This window comes from Eimeria acervulina, genomic scaffold, assembly GCF_000499425.1.
Source record: "Eimeria acervulina Houghton genomic scaffold, Eah_scaff245, whole genome shotgun sequence".
Lineage (NCBI taxonomy): Eukaryota > Apicomplexa > Conoidasida > Eucoccidiorida > Eimeriidae > Eimeria > Eimeria acervulina.
Genome location: NW_013549978.1, coordinates 1 through 12,500, shown reverse-complemented (window position 1 = coordinate 12,500; position 12,500 = coordinate 1). Strand labels below are relative to the sequence as shown.

The 12,500-nt window shown below is 57.5% G+C and overlaps 4 protein-coding genes across 4 annotated transcripts in view; 2 read left to right on the top strand and 2 right to left on the bottom strand.

Annotated features, from left to right (window-relative positions):
- Nucleotides 1-2,180, top strand: part of EAH_00028100 (hypothetical protein, conserved) — a gene marked incomplete at both ends in the record, with an annotated part of 2,570 nt that extends 390 nt beyond the window's left edge. Inside the window, 5 exons of the mRNA XM_013396357.1 lie at nt 1-530; nt 681-819; nt 1,019-1,143; nt 1,448-1,492; nt 1,769-2,180. The exon at nt 1-530 is cut by the window's left edge and continues 390 nt beyond it. Coding sequence (XP_013251811.1) covers nt 1-530; nt 681-819; nt 1,019-1,143; nt 1,448-1,492; nt 1,769-2,180 — 1,251 coding nt within the window. The remainder of the gene's footprint in view (nt 531-680; nt 820-1,018; nt 1,144-1,447; nt 1,493-1,768) is intronic.
- Nucleotides 2,181-3,340: 1,160 nt separating this feature from the next.
- EAH_00028090 (hypothetical protein, conserved) lies at nt 3,341-5,773 on the bottom strand (the record flags this gene model as incomplete). Its single annotated transcript, XM_013396356.1, has 1 exon — nt 3,341-5,773. The coding sequence occupies one exon, from the start codon at nt 5,771-5,773 to the stop codon at nt 3,341-3,343; it is 2,433 nt and encodes an 810-aa protein (XP_013251810.1).
- A 1,020-nt stretch (nt 5,774-6,793) lies between these two features.
- EAH_00028080 (hypothetical protein, conserved) lies at nt 6,794-9,136 on the top strand (the record flags this gene model as incomplete). The annotated part of the gene is made up of 1 exon (XM_013396355.1): nt 6,794-9,136. The coding sequence occupies one exon, from the start codon at nt 6,794-6,796 to the stop codon at nt 9,134-9,136; it is 2,343 nt and encodes a 780-aa protein (XP_013251809.1).
- Nucleotides 9,137-9,842: 706 nt separating this feature from the next.
- On the bottom strand, nt 9,843-12,348 carry EAH_00028070 (hypothetical protein, conserved; the record flags this gene model as incomplete). Its single annotated transcript, XM_013396354.1, has 4 exons — nt 9,843-10,049; nt 10,231-11,254; nt 11,526-11,735; nt 11,948-12,348. Coding segments are annotated over 4 exons (1,842 nt in total), but the record flags the coding sequence as incomplete, so codon positions are not given.
- Between the last annotated feature and the right edge of the window lie 152 nt (nt 12,349-12,500).

Here is a 12,500-nt window from a genome sequence, read left to right as displayed (position 1 = left end):
AACAACACCACGGGTCATGAAAGCCGGCACTCCCTTGTAGCAGCCGCAGCAGCGCCTGCTGCTGCAACAGCGGTACCTGCTGCAGCAGCAGCGGTACCTGCTGCTGCTGCGGCACCTGCTGCTGCAGCGGCACCTGCTGTTGCAGCGGCACCTGCTGCTGCAGCGGCATCTGCTGCTGCAGCGGCACCTGCTGCTGCAGCGGCATCTGCTGCTGCGGCGGCATCTGCTGCTGCTGCGGCACCTGCTGCTGCAGCGGCATCTGCTGCTGCTGCAGAAAAAGCAGCATTTAGGGCCTCAGCAGCAGATACTAAGCCCAACCAGCCCCTGAAGTTGCTGCAGCAGCAGCTGCAATTGCAGCTGCTGCAGCAGGAAAGTGCTGCGGTAGCCATACGCGATCTGATGAATGGCATCCAGCAGCAACAGCAGCAGCAGCAGCAACAGCAGCAAGAGCTTCAACAGCAGCAACAGCAGCAGGAACAGCTGCAGCAGCAACTCGCCCAGCAGCAATTGCTGATCCGACAGCAAGACTGGTATTCATATTTAAACGCTGCTGCTGCTGCTGCTGTTGCATCTGCTGCTGCTGCTACTGCATCTTCTGTTGCCGCCTGTGCTGTTGTACTGGTGGTGGTGCTGCTGTTGCGTAAATGCTGCTGCTTCTGCTTGTGTTGCTGCTGCTGCAGGCTTATAAAGCAACAGCAAGAGAGAAGCCAGAGGCAGCAAAACGATGCTGCGGCGCAGCAGCGGCAGCTGCAGCAGCTGCAGCAGCAGCTGGAGAGGAGAGAGAGAGCCGAGAAGGCCCTTAGTCTAGACCTCGAAAAGGTAAGCAAATGCAGCAGCAGCAGCAGCAGCAGCTGCTGCTGCTGCTGCAGCAACTGCAGCAGCAGCACCATCCACCATTCACTTAGCAGCGGCAGCAAGAGGGAAGTGTTTAGCTGTATACACCAGCAGCAGAAGCATACCCTGCTGCTGCTGTTGCTGCATTTGCTGCTGCTGCTACTGCTGCTGCTGCGGGTTGCAGCTGAAGAGGCAGCAAACTAAAAAGGAAGCTGAATGGACCCAGCGAGTGGTGGCGCTGCAGCAGCAGCTGCGGCAGACAGCAGCAGAAGCAGCAGCAGCAAAGAGAGCAGCTGCTGCAGCTGAGAGGTGCGTCTGCATGAACTCATGATGCTACAGCTGCTGCTGCTGCTGCTGCTGCTGCATTTACTGCTGCTGTTGCTACATTTTCTGCTGCTGCTGAGGGGCTGCTGCTGCTGCATTTGGTTCCTGCTGCTGCCTCTTGTGGTGCTGGTATTCGAGGGAATCCCCGTTTGCTGCTGCTGCTGCTGCTGCTGCTGCTGCTGCTGCTGCTGCTGCTGCTGCTGTATTTGTTACCTTGCTGCTGCTGCTGCTGCTGCTGCTGTATTTGTTACCTTGCTGCTTCTGCTGCCGTTTGTGCTGCTGGCATCAGGGAGAACACCAGGCTGAAAGACAGTCTTGAAGCAGCGAAGGCTAGGTCTGCTGCTGCTGCTGCTGCTGCTGCAAAGCCTCACAGCAGCAGCAGACAGCACTCTAAACGAACCAGCAGCTGCAGCAACTGCAGCAGCAGCACAAGCAGCAGCAGCTGCTGCTGCGGTGGACGTAGCGAAATTCTGCTCAGTCGCAGCAGCAGTCGGTCCCATTGCAGCAGCAGCAGCAGCAGTCCTGCTGCTGCTACTGCTGCTGCTGGCAGCAGAAGTGTTTGTCAGCATAGGACGAGGGCGAAGTGCTGCTGCGTCTGCGGCTCCCGCAGCTCACCGCTGGAAGCAACAGCAGCAGCAGCAACAGGAACAGCAGCAGCAGCAACAGCTAGTCCTTCGCTGCTGTGTGGCCATCAGCGGGATCTGCTGCTGCAGCGTCGCCTACAGCAGCAGCAGCAGCAGCAGCAGCACAAGCAACTCTTTGCCTGTAGCAGCAGACACGGCGTAGTCAACAGCAGCAGCAGAAGCAGCAGGAGCAGCACCAGCAGCAACGCATCACCTTTGTATCTAACGACAGCAACTCCCCCTCCAGGTGTCCCTGCTGCTGCTGCTGCTGCTGCTGCTGCAGCTGCTGCTGCAGGGCCGCTCGCCTGCTGCCGCGCTGCCTCATCAGCGTCTCTTGGGCTGCAGCAGCAAGCAGCAGCAGCAGCTGCTGCTGCTGCAGCAGGAAGGTTTCAGGTGTAGCTGCATGCTGCCTTGGCCAGTCTGCTGATGTAAATAAATTATATTATTATATAATATAATAATATAATTTAATAGGTATATATAAATATAATATATAAATATAATATATAAATATAATAAATATAATATACGCTAATGCATTTGCGTATAGTTGTATTATATAAATATATGCATACACCACATATATATATATATATATATATATATTTATATATATATTTATATTTATATTTATATTTATATTTATATTTATATTTATAAACAACAAACAAAGTCGATGAGAGCAAAATACTTTTTAATAACTTTTCTGCTGTAGTCGGGTCCTAGCAAAGCTGCTGCTGCTGCTGCGGCTGCTGCTGTAGTGCTGCTGCTGCTGTAGTGCTGCTGCTGCTGCTAGTGCTTCTGCTGCTGCTAGTGCTGCTGCTTCTTCTTCTGTTGCTGGTACTGCTACTGCTTCAATCGCTGCTGCTGCTGCTGCTGCTTCTGCTGCCAGTGTTGCTGCTGCTAATGGTAGTGCTGCTGCTGCTGTGCTGCTGCTGCTGCTGCTCATAGCCGAAGGAAGGATGCATAGCACCCTAACTCATCTTTCGCAGTCTCTTTGAGGGGTTTAGGGTTTAGGGTTTAGGGTTGGGCGGATCCCTAAACCCTAAACCCCAATCCTTCCTGAGCCCCAGGCCAGGACAAACCCTAAACCCTCTAAACCCTAAACCCTACAAAACCTCTAAACTCTAAACCCTAAAGTCTCTAAACCCTAAACCCTAAACACTCTAAACCCTTGGCATAGGACGCTCTTGTCCTGCAAAAGTCTAAACCCTAGATAGGCTACCTTTAAACCCTAAACCCTAAACCCTAGCTCGGACAGGGAGGACATTGCTTTGCCCCTTTAGGGTTTAGGGTTTAGGGTTTAGGGTTTAGGGTTTGGTTGGGCCCATCCAAAGAAAGGAGAGCTCAGCAGCGGCAGCATATGCAACTACAGCAGCAGCAGAAGCTCTGCAGCAGCAGCTACCACCGCTGCTGCTGCTGCTCCGGCGACCGCTGCTGTTGCTGCTGCAGAGCCATGCTGCTTCTGCGTATTCATCCGCTAAACCCTAAACCCTACCCCCTTAACCCTAGAAACCCCTCCCAAACCCTACGAAACCCTAAACCCTAAACCCTAAACCCTAGAAGGCTCGCAGCAGTATTTGGTTTGAGGGCTGCAGCGGAACAGCAGCAACACGTCTCACCCCAATTAAAAACAGCAGCAAGAACCGCAGCCCCAAGCCGCAAGACTTGAGGGGTTGCTGCTGCACCTGCTGCTGCAGCTGCAGCAGCAGCAACTCTTTATGTGCATTCTTATGCAGCCGCTGCAGCAGCTCCTTCTCACCCTGCTGCAGCCACAGACACAAAGAGCCTAAAGCAGGTAACGACAGCAGCACCACCGGCTGCTGCTGCTGCTGCTGCTGAAGCAGCAGCTGCTGCTGCTGCTGCACCTGCCGCTGCAGAGGCGGATGCCGCAGTAAACCTAAGCTCACCAGCAGCATCAGCAGCGCAGCAGCAGCATCTTCTTTCTGCTGCTGCACACACAACAGACAGGGGGCCCCCATGGGGCCCCCAAGAAGCCAACGGTTCCTAGCGCAGCAGTACGCAGACAGACTCTTGCTGCTGCTGCTGCTGCTGCTGCTGCTGCTGCTGAGCAATTCGAACAGCAAATCCGCCTCTCTCCTTTCAAACTGGCGCGCCAGCTCACTGCTGTCGCTGCTGTTGCTGCCGTTGCTGTTGCTGCTGCTGCTGCTGCTGCTGCTGCTGCTGCTACTGCTGCTGCTGCGGCCTTTGGCCTTGGGAACAGATCTGCCCTTCAAGGCAGGCCTGCAGTCACCTTGCTGCTGCTGTTGTTGTTGCTGCTGCTGCTGCTGCTGCAGCAGCTGCTGCTGTAGTCTCTTGAATCGGCGAAGAGCAAGTCTCTCTCCAAGTGAAAGCAAACGCTTTGCTGCTGCGGCTGCTTCCCGCAGCTGCTGCTGCTGCGCAGCAGCAGCATCAGCTGTTGCTGCTGCGGTTGCTGCTTGTAAAAGAGCAGCAGCTACTGCATTTCTGCGGCGCCTCCACTGCAGCAAATAGCCTTTGAAGGCAGCGAGAAGGTGCTGCTGCTGCAGCTCTCCTTGCTGCTGCAGCTGCAGCAAAACCGACTGGAATATACGCAGCAGCTGCAGCGGCAGCGCAGCAGGAAGCAGCAGCAACCTCCTAGCTGTTTCTTCGAGTGTGCTGGGTTCAATTTGTGCTCCTTTTGCTGCTGCTGCTGCTGCTGCTGTTTCTGCTGCAGCCCTGCGCTGCTGCTGCTCTAGCTGCCGCTGCAGCAGCAGCAGCCAGTCGCATGCAAACACCACCACGTCCCCTTGCTGCAGCTGTGGGGTGGGCAGCAGCAGCAAAATCGACTGCATCAGCAGCAGCTGTGCATACTGCTGCACCTCAGACCTGCTGCGGCTGCTGCTGTAGCAATCAAGAGCTGCTGCTGCTGCTGCTGCTGCTCTCCCGCGCAGCAACCGCCGCCGTTTAGTTCTGTCGGAGCTTGCTGCTGCTGCTGCGGCTGCTGCTGCTGCTGCTGCTGCCTCGGCCATGCATTCACAGTTGCTGCTGCAGCAGAGTGCACTGCTTGCAGCAGCAAAGGCATCCAGCTCGGCAGCAGCAGCAGCAGCAGCACCATCCGCGGTCTGGTTCGCCTCTGCTGCTGTTGCTGTTGTTGCTGCTGCTGCGGCTGCTGCAGTCGGCCTCGCTGACTCTCTAGATGCTATTGACTGCGCTGCTGTCCTTCCTGCTGCTGCTGCTTCTCTTGTTGCTGCTGCTGCTTCTGTTGCTTCTGCTTCCCCCGCTGCGGAAGCACTTGAAGGTGGGCCCCTCACAGAGGCCATCCCATTGCTGCTGCTGCTGCTGCTGCTGCTGCTGCTGCTGCCCGTTGAGTTGCAGCACGTACTGTCGGTCTGCTGTGGCAGCATGTCGCCCTGCTGCTGCTCCTCGTGCTGCTGCCGCTCCTCGTGCGGCTGCTGCTGCTGAAGCTGTAGCCCGCAGCAGCAGCAGGAGGTGCAGCAGCAGCAATTGTCGACGTCTAGCTGCTGCAGCAGCAGCACAGGGGCCCCAAAGAACTGCAGCAGCTGCGGCTCAAATGCCGCTCGCAGGTGCAATAAACGCTTCAAGGGGTGGCACCACAGCAAACCGTGCTGCTGCAGCAACTGCTGCTGCTGCTGCTGCTGCTGCTGCTTGTTCTGCTGGTTCTGCGCTTGGTTCTGCTGTTGCTGCTGTTGCTGCTGCTGCTGCTGCGTGTGGGGCAGCTGATGAAGCTCGGTTTGCTGTAGCTGCTGCTGTTCCTGCTGCTGCTGCTCCTGCTGCTGCTGCTGCTGCAGCTGCTGCTGAGGTTGCTGGGAGCAGGAAGTCTGCTGCTGTTGCTGCTGCTGCTGGCGCCGCCGCCGTCGCTTGTGCTGCAGCTGTTCTTGCTGCTGTAACCCCTCTCGCTCCTGTGGTTGTTGCTGCTGTTGCAATTGTTGCTGCTGTTGAGTGTGTTGCTGCTGCTGCACGCGTTGTTGCTGCTGCAGCTGCTCCTGCTGCTGCAGCTGCCGCCGCAGCATCTTGTCAATGGCTGTGCTGCCTCAGCAGCTTCTCTCCCAGCCTTTTCTTGTACTGCTGCTGCGCTGCTGCTGCGCTGCTGCTACACTGCAGCAGCCTCCAAGCAGCAGCAGCAGCAGTAGGAGGAGGAGCTGCTGCTAGCAGCAGCAGCTCCTTCGTCTCCTGCTGCAGCTGCTAGCAGTTTTAATGACTTCAAATTGTCTATTTGCAGCTGCAGCAGCAGAAAAACTCAAGAGAAGCCCCCAGAGTTAAGGAAGCCCCTAGGGGGCCCCACCTCAGCCGCCTGCAGACGCCTGCAGCAGCAGCAGCAGCAGCTGCTGCTGCTGCTGCTGCTGCTGCTGACCTTGTAGACATTTCAGCAACCCAGTTGAGTTGTTTTATTATGCGTGAAGAACTTTTAATAGGTTTGAAAGGGCGTGGGTGCCTGTGTACAGCAGCGCGGACCGCAGCAGCAGCAGCAGCAACAGCAGCAATAGCAGCAGCAGCAGCAGCAGCAGCAGCGTCGAGGATATCGCAAGCGACAGCAGCAGCAGCTCTTTCAGCATTGACTGGGTGCCTTTATCCTTGAAGCAGCTGCGGAAGCTGTCTTGCTAGATAGGCTGAGACATCATCTGCAGCATTTGCTGCTGCTGCTGGTGCTCCTACTGCTGCTGCTGCGCTTGCTGCTGCCCGTTAGTCTTGACTTGCTGCAGTCTCAGCAGGAACCGCAGCAGCAGCAGCAGCAACAGGATCCGCAGCAAAAGCGCGAGTTTGATCGGTAGCTGCCTAAGGCAACCTACGTACCACTAGCAGCAGCAGTAGCAGCAGCAACAGCAGCAACAGCAGCAGCAGCAGCAGCGACAGAGGCGGCAGCAGCAGCGGGCTAGACATTAATAGCAGCTGCAGCAGGAACAGCCGCGCTATTTGCAGCAACAATAGAAACAACTATAGCAGCAGCAGCAGCAGCGGCAGCAGCAACAGCAACAGCAGCAACTGCAGCTGCAGCAGAAAGGGATGCATTGTACTGGCGACGTTCGGCATTGATGTCGCTGCCCTTGAAGTCGTCTGCTTCTCAGTTTGCTGCTGCTCCTGCTGCTGCAGCAGCAGCAGCAGGAGCAGCAGAGACAGGAGCAGCAGCTCCAACAGGAGCAGCAAAAAGCTTTGCTTCTTTTGCTGCGCGTCTGCATGCAGGGGCCCGCAGCAGCAGCGACCTCTTCCACTCTCTAGCGGGCCTCATCCCTGCTGCTGCTGCTGCAGATCCAGCAGCATCAGCAGCAGCAGGAACAGCTGCTGCTGCTTCGCGGGTTGAACCCCTGAAGAAGCCTTTGGCGGCAGTAGCTGCTGCAGCAGAGCAGCAGCAGCAGCAGCAGCAACAGCTGCAGCAGCAGCAGCAGCAGCAGCATGAAGACCTGGACGACTTAGATGGGCCTGTGCTGCTGCGGCAGCTGCAACAGCGGGAGTCAGAAGTGCAGCTGCTGCTGAGCCGCAACAAGCAGCAGGAAGCAGCAGCAGCAGCAGCGCAACAGCAGCTGCACCAGCTGCAGCAACGTCAGCGGCAAGAGCACACGCTGCTGCTGGATGTGCTTCAGCGTTTTGGTGTAGTCGACGAGAAGTTTGTTGCTGCTGCTGCTGCTGCTGCAGCAGACCCCTCCAGCAGCAGCAGCAGCAACAGCAGCAGCGAGATCGATGTTTTTGTCTGCGCGCAGCGCCTGTCTTCGCATTTGCTGCGGCTGGAGACAGACAGAGAGGCCCTTGCTTCTTTTTGTTTGCTGCTGTTCCCTCGTGAGCTGTCTCTGCAGCTGGTTGCTGCTGCTGCTGCTGCTGCTACAGGTGGAGATGCTGCAGCAGCAGCAGCAGCTGCTGCTGCTGCACGCGCAGCACCGCATCTCTCCTCAGCCGTGCTGCACCGCAAGTGGTTGGAGGGAGAAGAAGAGCGGCAGCTAAGCAGCAGCAAGACAAATGCGCAGCAGCAGCAGCAGATGCTGTTGCTGCAACAGCAGCAGCAAGAGCTCCAGCAGCAGCAGCAACTGCAGCAGCAGCAGGAAGAAAGGCTTGTACAGCTGCAGCAGCAAATCGCCACACTCACAAGGGAGAAAGCTGCGCTGCTGCTGCAGCTGCTGCAGCAGAGAAAGGCTGCTGCTGCAGCAGTTGCTGCTGCAGCCGCTGCAGAAGCATGCCGAAGCGACACATCTGTTAGCTGCAGCAACTGCAGGACGCTGCAGCTGCAGCAAGCAGCAGCAGCAGGTGCTGCTGCTGCTGCTGCTGCTGCAGAGACACAGCAGCAGCTCGACGGTACGAGCCCGGCCAGCGAAGATGAGTGCACACAAGAACCCAGCAGCAGCAGCAGCAGCAGCAGCAGCAGCAGCAGCAGCAACACGGAAGCACGCTGTGATGTTGCTGCTGCAGAAGCTGCTCTTCCGTCTGCGCATGACAATGGAACGAGTGAAGAGAAGCAGCAGCAGCTGCTGCAGCAGCAGCTGCAGCAACAAGTAGAAGCCCTGCAGCAGGAGGCGCAGCAGCAGAAGCAGCGCGCTGACAGCCTGCAGCAGGAGGTATCTCGGCTGGAGCTGCAGCAGCAGCAGCACGAGCAGCAGCAGCAGCAGCTGCAGCAGCAGCAGAAACTGCTGCAGCAGCAGCAGCAAGACCTTGAGGCCCATCGGCAGCAAGCGCGTTCGCTCCTCCTGAGTAAAGAAGCAGCACTGGAGAAGCTGCGGCAACGATTGCAGCTGCTGCAGCAGCAGCAGCAGCAGCAACAGCAGCAGCAGCAGGAGCAGCAGCAACAGGAGGAGCTGCAGGACGCTGCTGAATCGCCTCAGCATCAGGCGCTGCTTCAAAAGCAACGACAGCTGGAAGCCCTGCAACAGCAGCACGACTTGCTGCTGCAGCAACAAGACGAGCAGCAGCAGCAGCTGCTGCTGCTGCAGCAGGAGGTCATACGTTTAAAGCGAGATGCTGGGCAGCCCGAACTCTTGAATGGCAGCAACGGCAGCAACAGCAACAGCAGCAGCAACAGCAACAGCAGCAGCAACAGCAACTGCAGCAGCAGCAGACCGCCACCGCCGCCTCCTGAGGGGCCCCCTCCCTCGTCAGTTCAGGGGCCCCACACAGTTCAAACAACTAACGGCAGCAGCAGCAGCAGCAGCAGCACCAACAGCAGCAGCAGCACCAACAGCAGCAGCACCACCAAGAGCAGCAGCAGCGGCAGCAGCAGCAACCAGCAGCAGGAGTATCTGAAGCACGTGCTGCTAAAGTATATTATATATAAACAAAGAGGCGATCCTGCAGCGCAGCAGCTGCTGCCAGTCATAAGCTCGCTGCTGCAGCTTAACAGCGAAGAGCAGCAGCTGCTGCTGCAGCAAGAGGCTAACACGTGGTGGCCTGCGTAGAAGCAGCAACAGCTGCTGCAGCAGCAGCTGCTACTGCAGCAAGGCCTTTACATGCAAAGCAAAGACTGCTATGCAGCGGCAGCTGCCGCCTTTTCTGCTGCTGCTGCTGCTGTTGCTGCTGCTGTTTGCTGCAGTATGGAATGCTCCCCTACTGCAGCAGCAGCAGCAGCAGCAAGAACAGAATTTAAATGCCCTTAACATTTTTTTTACTTTTAGCAGCAAACGGTAGCCTCAGCAGCAGCCAGCAGCAGCCGTACCTCCGAGCTGTCTGTACACCTCAGCTAGTACTTATCTCTAAACCCTAAACCCCTAAAACATTTTCATAAATAACTCCAAACCCTAAACCCTAATTAATTTATTCTTCATATCGCTCATGGGGGCCCCTGGGGGCCCCCAGCAAACTGACAACAAAACTTGTTCTTCATAAACTGCCTTTCAAACCATAAGGGGACCCCTAGGGGCCCCCCTGGGGGCCTCTAATGGGGGCCCCCTTGGGGGCCCCCCCCTTGGGGCCCTCCCCCTGGGGGCCCTCCCCCTGGGGGCCTCTAATGGGGGCCCCCTTGGGGGCCCCCACCCTTGGGGGCCCTCTCCCCGTGGGGGCCTCTGCTGGGGGCCCCCTTGGGGCCCCCCCCCCGAAGGCCCTCCCCCTGGGGCCCCCCTTGGGGGCCCCCACCCCTGGGGGTCCTCTCCCCCTGGGGACCTTCTTCTAGAAGCCTCCTATGGGGCCCCCAGAAGAGGCCTTCCTCTGGGGGCCCCCTTCTGGGGGCCCCCTTCTGGGGGCCCCCTGGGGGGCCCCATCCCTAAGGGCCTCCTTCTGGAGGACCCCCTGGGGGCCCCCCTGGGGGCCCCCCTCTTGGAGATCTTGTGGGGGCCCCTCTGAGGCCCCTTGTGGGTTGTGGTGTATAATAATACCCTGTGGGGGCCCCCAGGAGAACCTAGGGGCCCTTGGGGGCCCCGCTGTGTAGGGTTGTTTGTGTAGTATTTGCTGCTTGCGGTTTTGCTGCTGCTGCTGTTATTCTTATTTTTGGGTTTGCATGCAGCAGGTCGCCTCTCCATAGGCGGCAGAGACGCAGCAGCTGCAGCACCTGCAGCACCCGCTGGGGATCGAGTTGTGCTGCTGCTGCTGCTGCTGCTGCTGTTGCTGCTGATGAGGCCCCGGGAGGAGCTGCTGCTGGGTCCGCTGCTGCAACTGCTGCTGCTGCTGCTGCAGGCATTGCACAAAGAGAAGCAGCAGCCGCCAGATACTGCCGCACGTGTCTGTCAAAGGCAGCAAGTTGCTGCACTGCAGCAGCAGCAGCAGTAGCAGCAGCAGGTTCAGCAGCAGCAGAAGCAGGGGCACTTGCTGCTTCTGCTGCGGCGGGCTCCTCTGATTTATGCCGCTTGCTGGGAGGACACTCAGCTTGCTGCTGCTGCTGCTGCTGCTGCTGCTGGGGCGTCGCCCAGCGTCCGGCTGGGAAGGGCATCTCAAAGGCTATTGCTGCAGCAACAGCAGCAGCAGCAGCAACAACAGGGCCCCCCAATTCTATTGCGAGGGGTGTTGCATGCAGCAGCAGCAACTCTTCTCTGCTGCGGCACTCAAGGGAGTGCAGCAGCGCAGCATAATCCTTTCCTTTCCTGGGCCAGTAGCTGCAGCAGCAGCTCCCGCTGCTGCTGCTGCTGCTGCTGCTGCTGCTGCTGCTGTTGCTGCAGGGTTGCAGCAGCAGCTTGAGGTGTCTGCTGAGTGAAGCAGGAGAGCGGTGGGGGCCCCCCAAGTTGAACTGTATAAACTGCAGCAAACATATCTCTTTCTGTCGCAGCAGCCGAGACAGCTGGCGGCAGCAGAGGCCCCCATCACGAAGCAGCCAAGCTGAAGAAGAGCATACCAGCTGCTGCAGCTGCTGCAGCTTCTGCTGATGATGCTGTTGCTGCTGCTGCTGATGCTGCTGATGCTGATGCTGATGCTGCGCCTGCTGATGCTGCAAAGGGAAGCTTAACCCGTTCTCCTGTTGCTGCTGTTGCTGCTGCTGCTGCTGGTCTTGCTGCTGCAGCAGGTGGTATACTGCAGCCAGCTGCGCTGCCTTTTGCTGCTGAGACACCCGATAAAAAGCCCTCGATAAACACTGCACTCTCCGCTGGCTCCTGTTCATACACCCCAACAGCAGCAGCACAAGTAGATGCAGCAGCAGCAGCAGCAGCAGTAACAGTTGCAGCGCCTACAGCAGCAGCAACAGCAGCAGCAGCAGCAACTATAGTATCAACAGAGTCGATACCAAACAACAAACTGCTGCATTAGCAGCGCCGGACCCGGTCGCAGCAGCAGGAACAGCAACAGCAGCAGCAACAACAGCAGCACTCAAAGTAGCAACAGCAGCACTGCAGCAGCAGCAGCAGCAGCAGCAGCAGGTCGTACTTGATAGGATCACTATCATCCAGGAGCTTCCACGCGAGCAGCAGCGCAGCAGCAGCAGCAGCCTTTCGGTTCGTTAGGCGCAGCGGCTGCTGCTTCTGCTGCTTCTGCTGCTGCTGCTGCCGCTGCTGCAGCTGCACCTGCTGCTGCTCCGCCCCCAAGTAGAAGAACCCGAGAGCAGCGCAGATGCACTCCGTCGAAAGCCCCAAGTTCCTAAACCCCAGACACCAAACCCTAAACCCTAAACCCTAAACCCTAAACCCTAAACCCTAAACCCTTAGCTACATCCACCTTCTGTGTCGCCAAACCCTCGAGGGAGCAGCAGTGCACAGGACTTGTCTTTCCACTCGGTGAGGGTTTAGGTTTTAGGGTTTAGTGATTAGGGTTTAGATATTAGGGTTTAGGGTTTAGGGTTTAGGGTTTACCTTCCGAGCGCAATGAGAAAGTTAGCAGTGCCTAAGAGCAGCATCCGTTCTTCCCTCCTATCTAAAAAGCGGCGAGACAAACTCAACTGAAAAACGCCCCCTGTTGCTGCTGCTGTTGCTGCTGCTGCTGCTGCTGCTGCTGCGGAGGCATCGCCACTGCTGCTGCTGCTGCTGCTGCTGCTGCTCCTGAGGCCGAGGGCTTCATCTACGTCTCTGATAAGGAGTTGTAATGCTGCTTCTAACTCATCTGTCTTCTTCTCTTGTTTATCTGCTGCAGTTGGGGATTGAAGCTCCCCATCTGCTGCTGCTGTTGCTGCTGCTGCTGCTGCAGCAGCAGCAGCAGCAGGAGCCAGCATTGCGCTGCTTCTCAACGCATGCAGCCCTTCAGCAGCATCAGATGCCTTTAATAAAAACAAAAAATTAAATTAAACTGCAAGCAAATCCACCCAAACAAAACAAAACAAAGCTGCAGCAACAGCAACACTCCGGGGGCCCCCCTAGCAGCATGCGGGGGCCCCCCTTCTGGGGGCCCCCGCGGGGCCCTATATATATA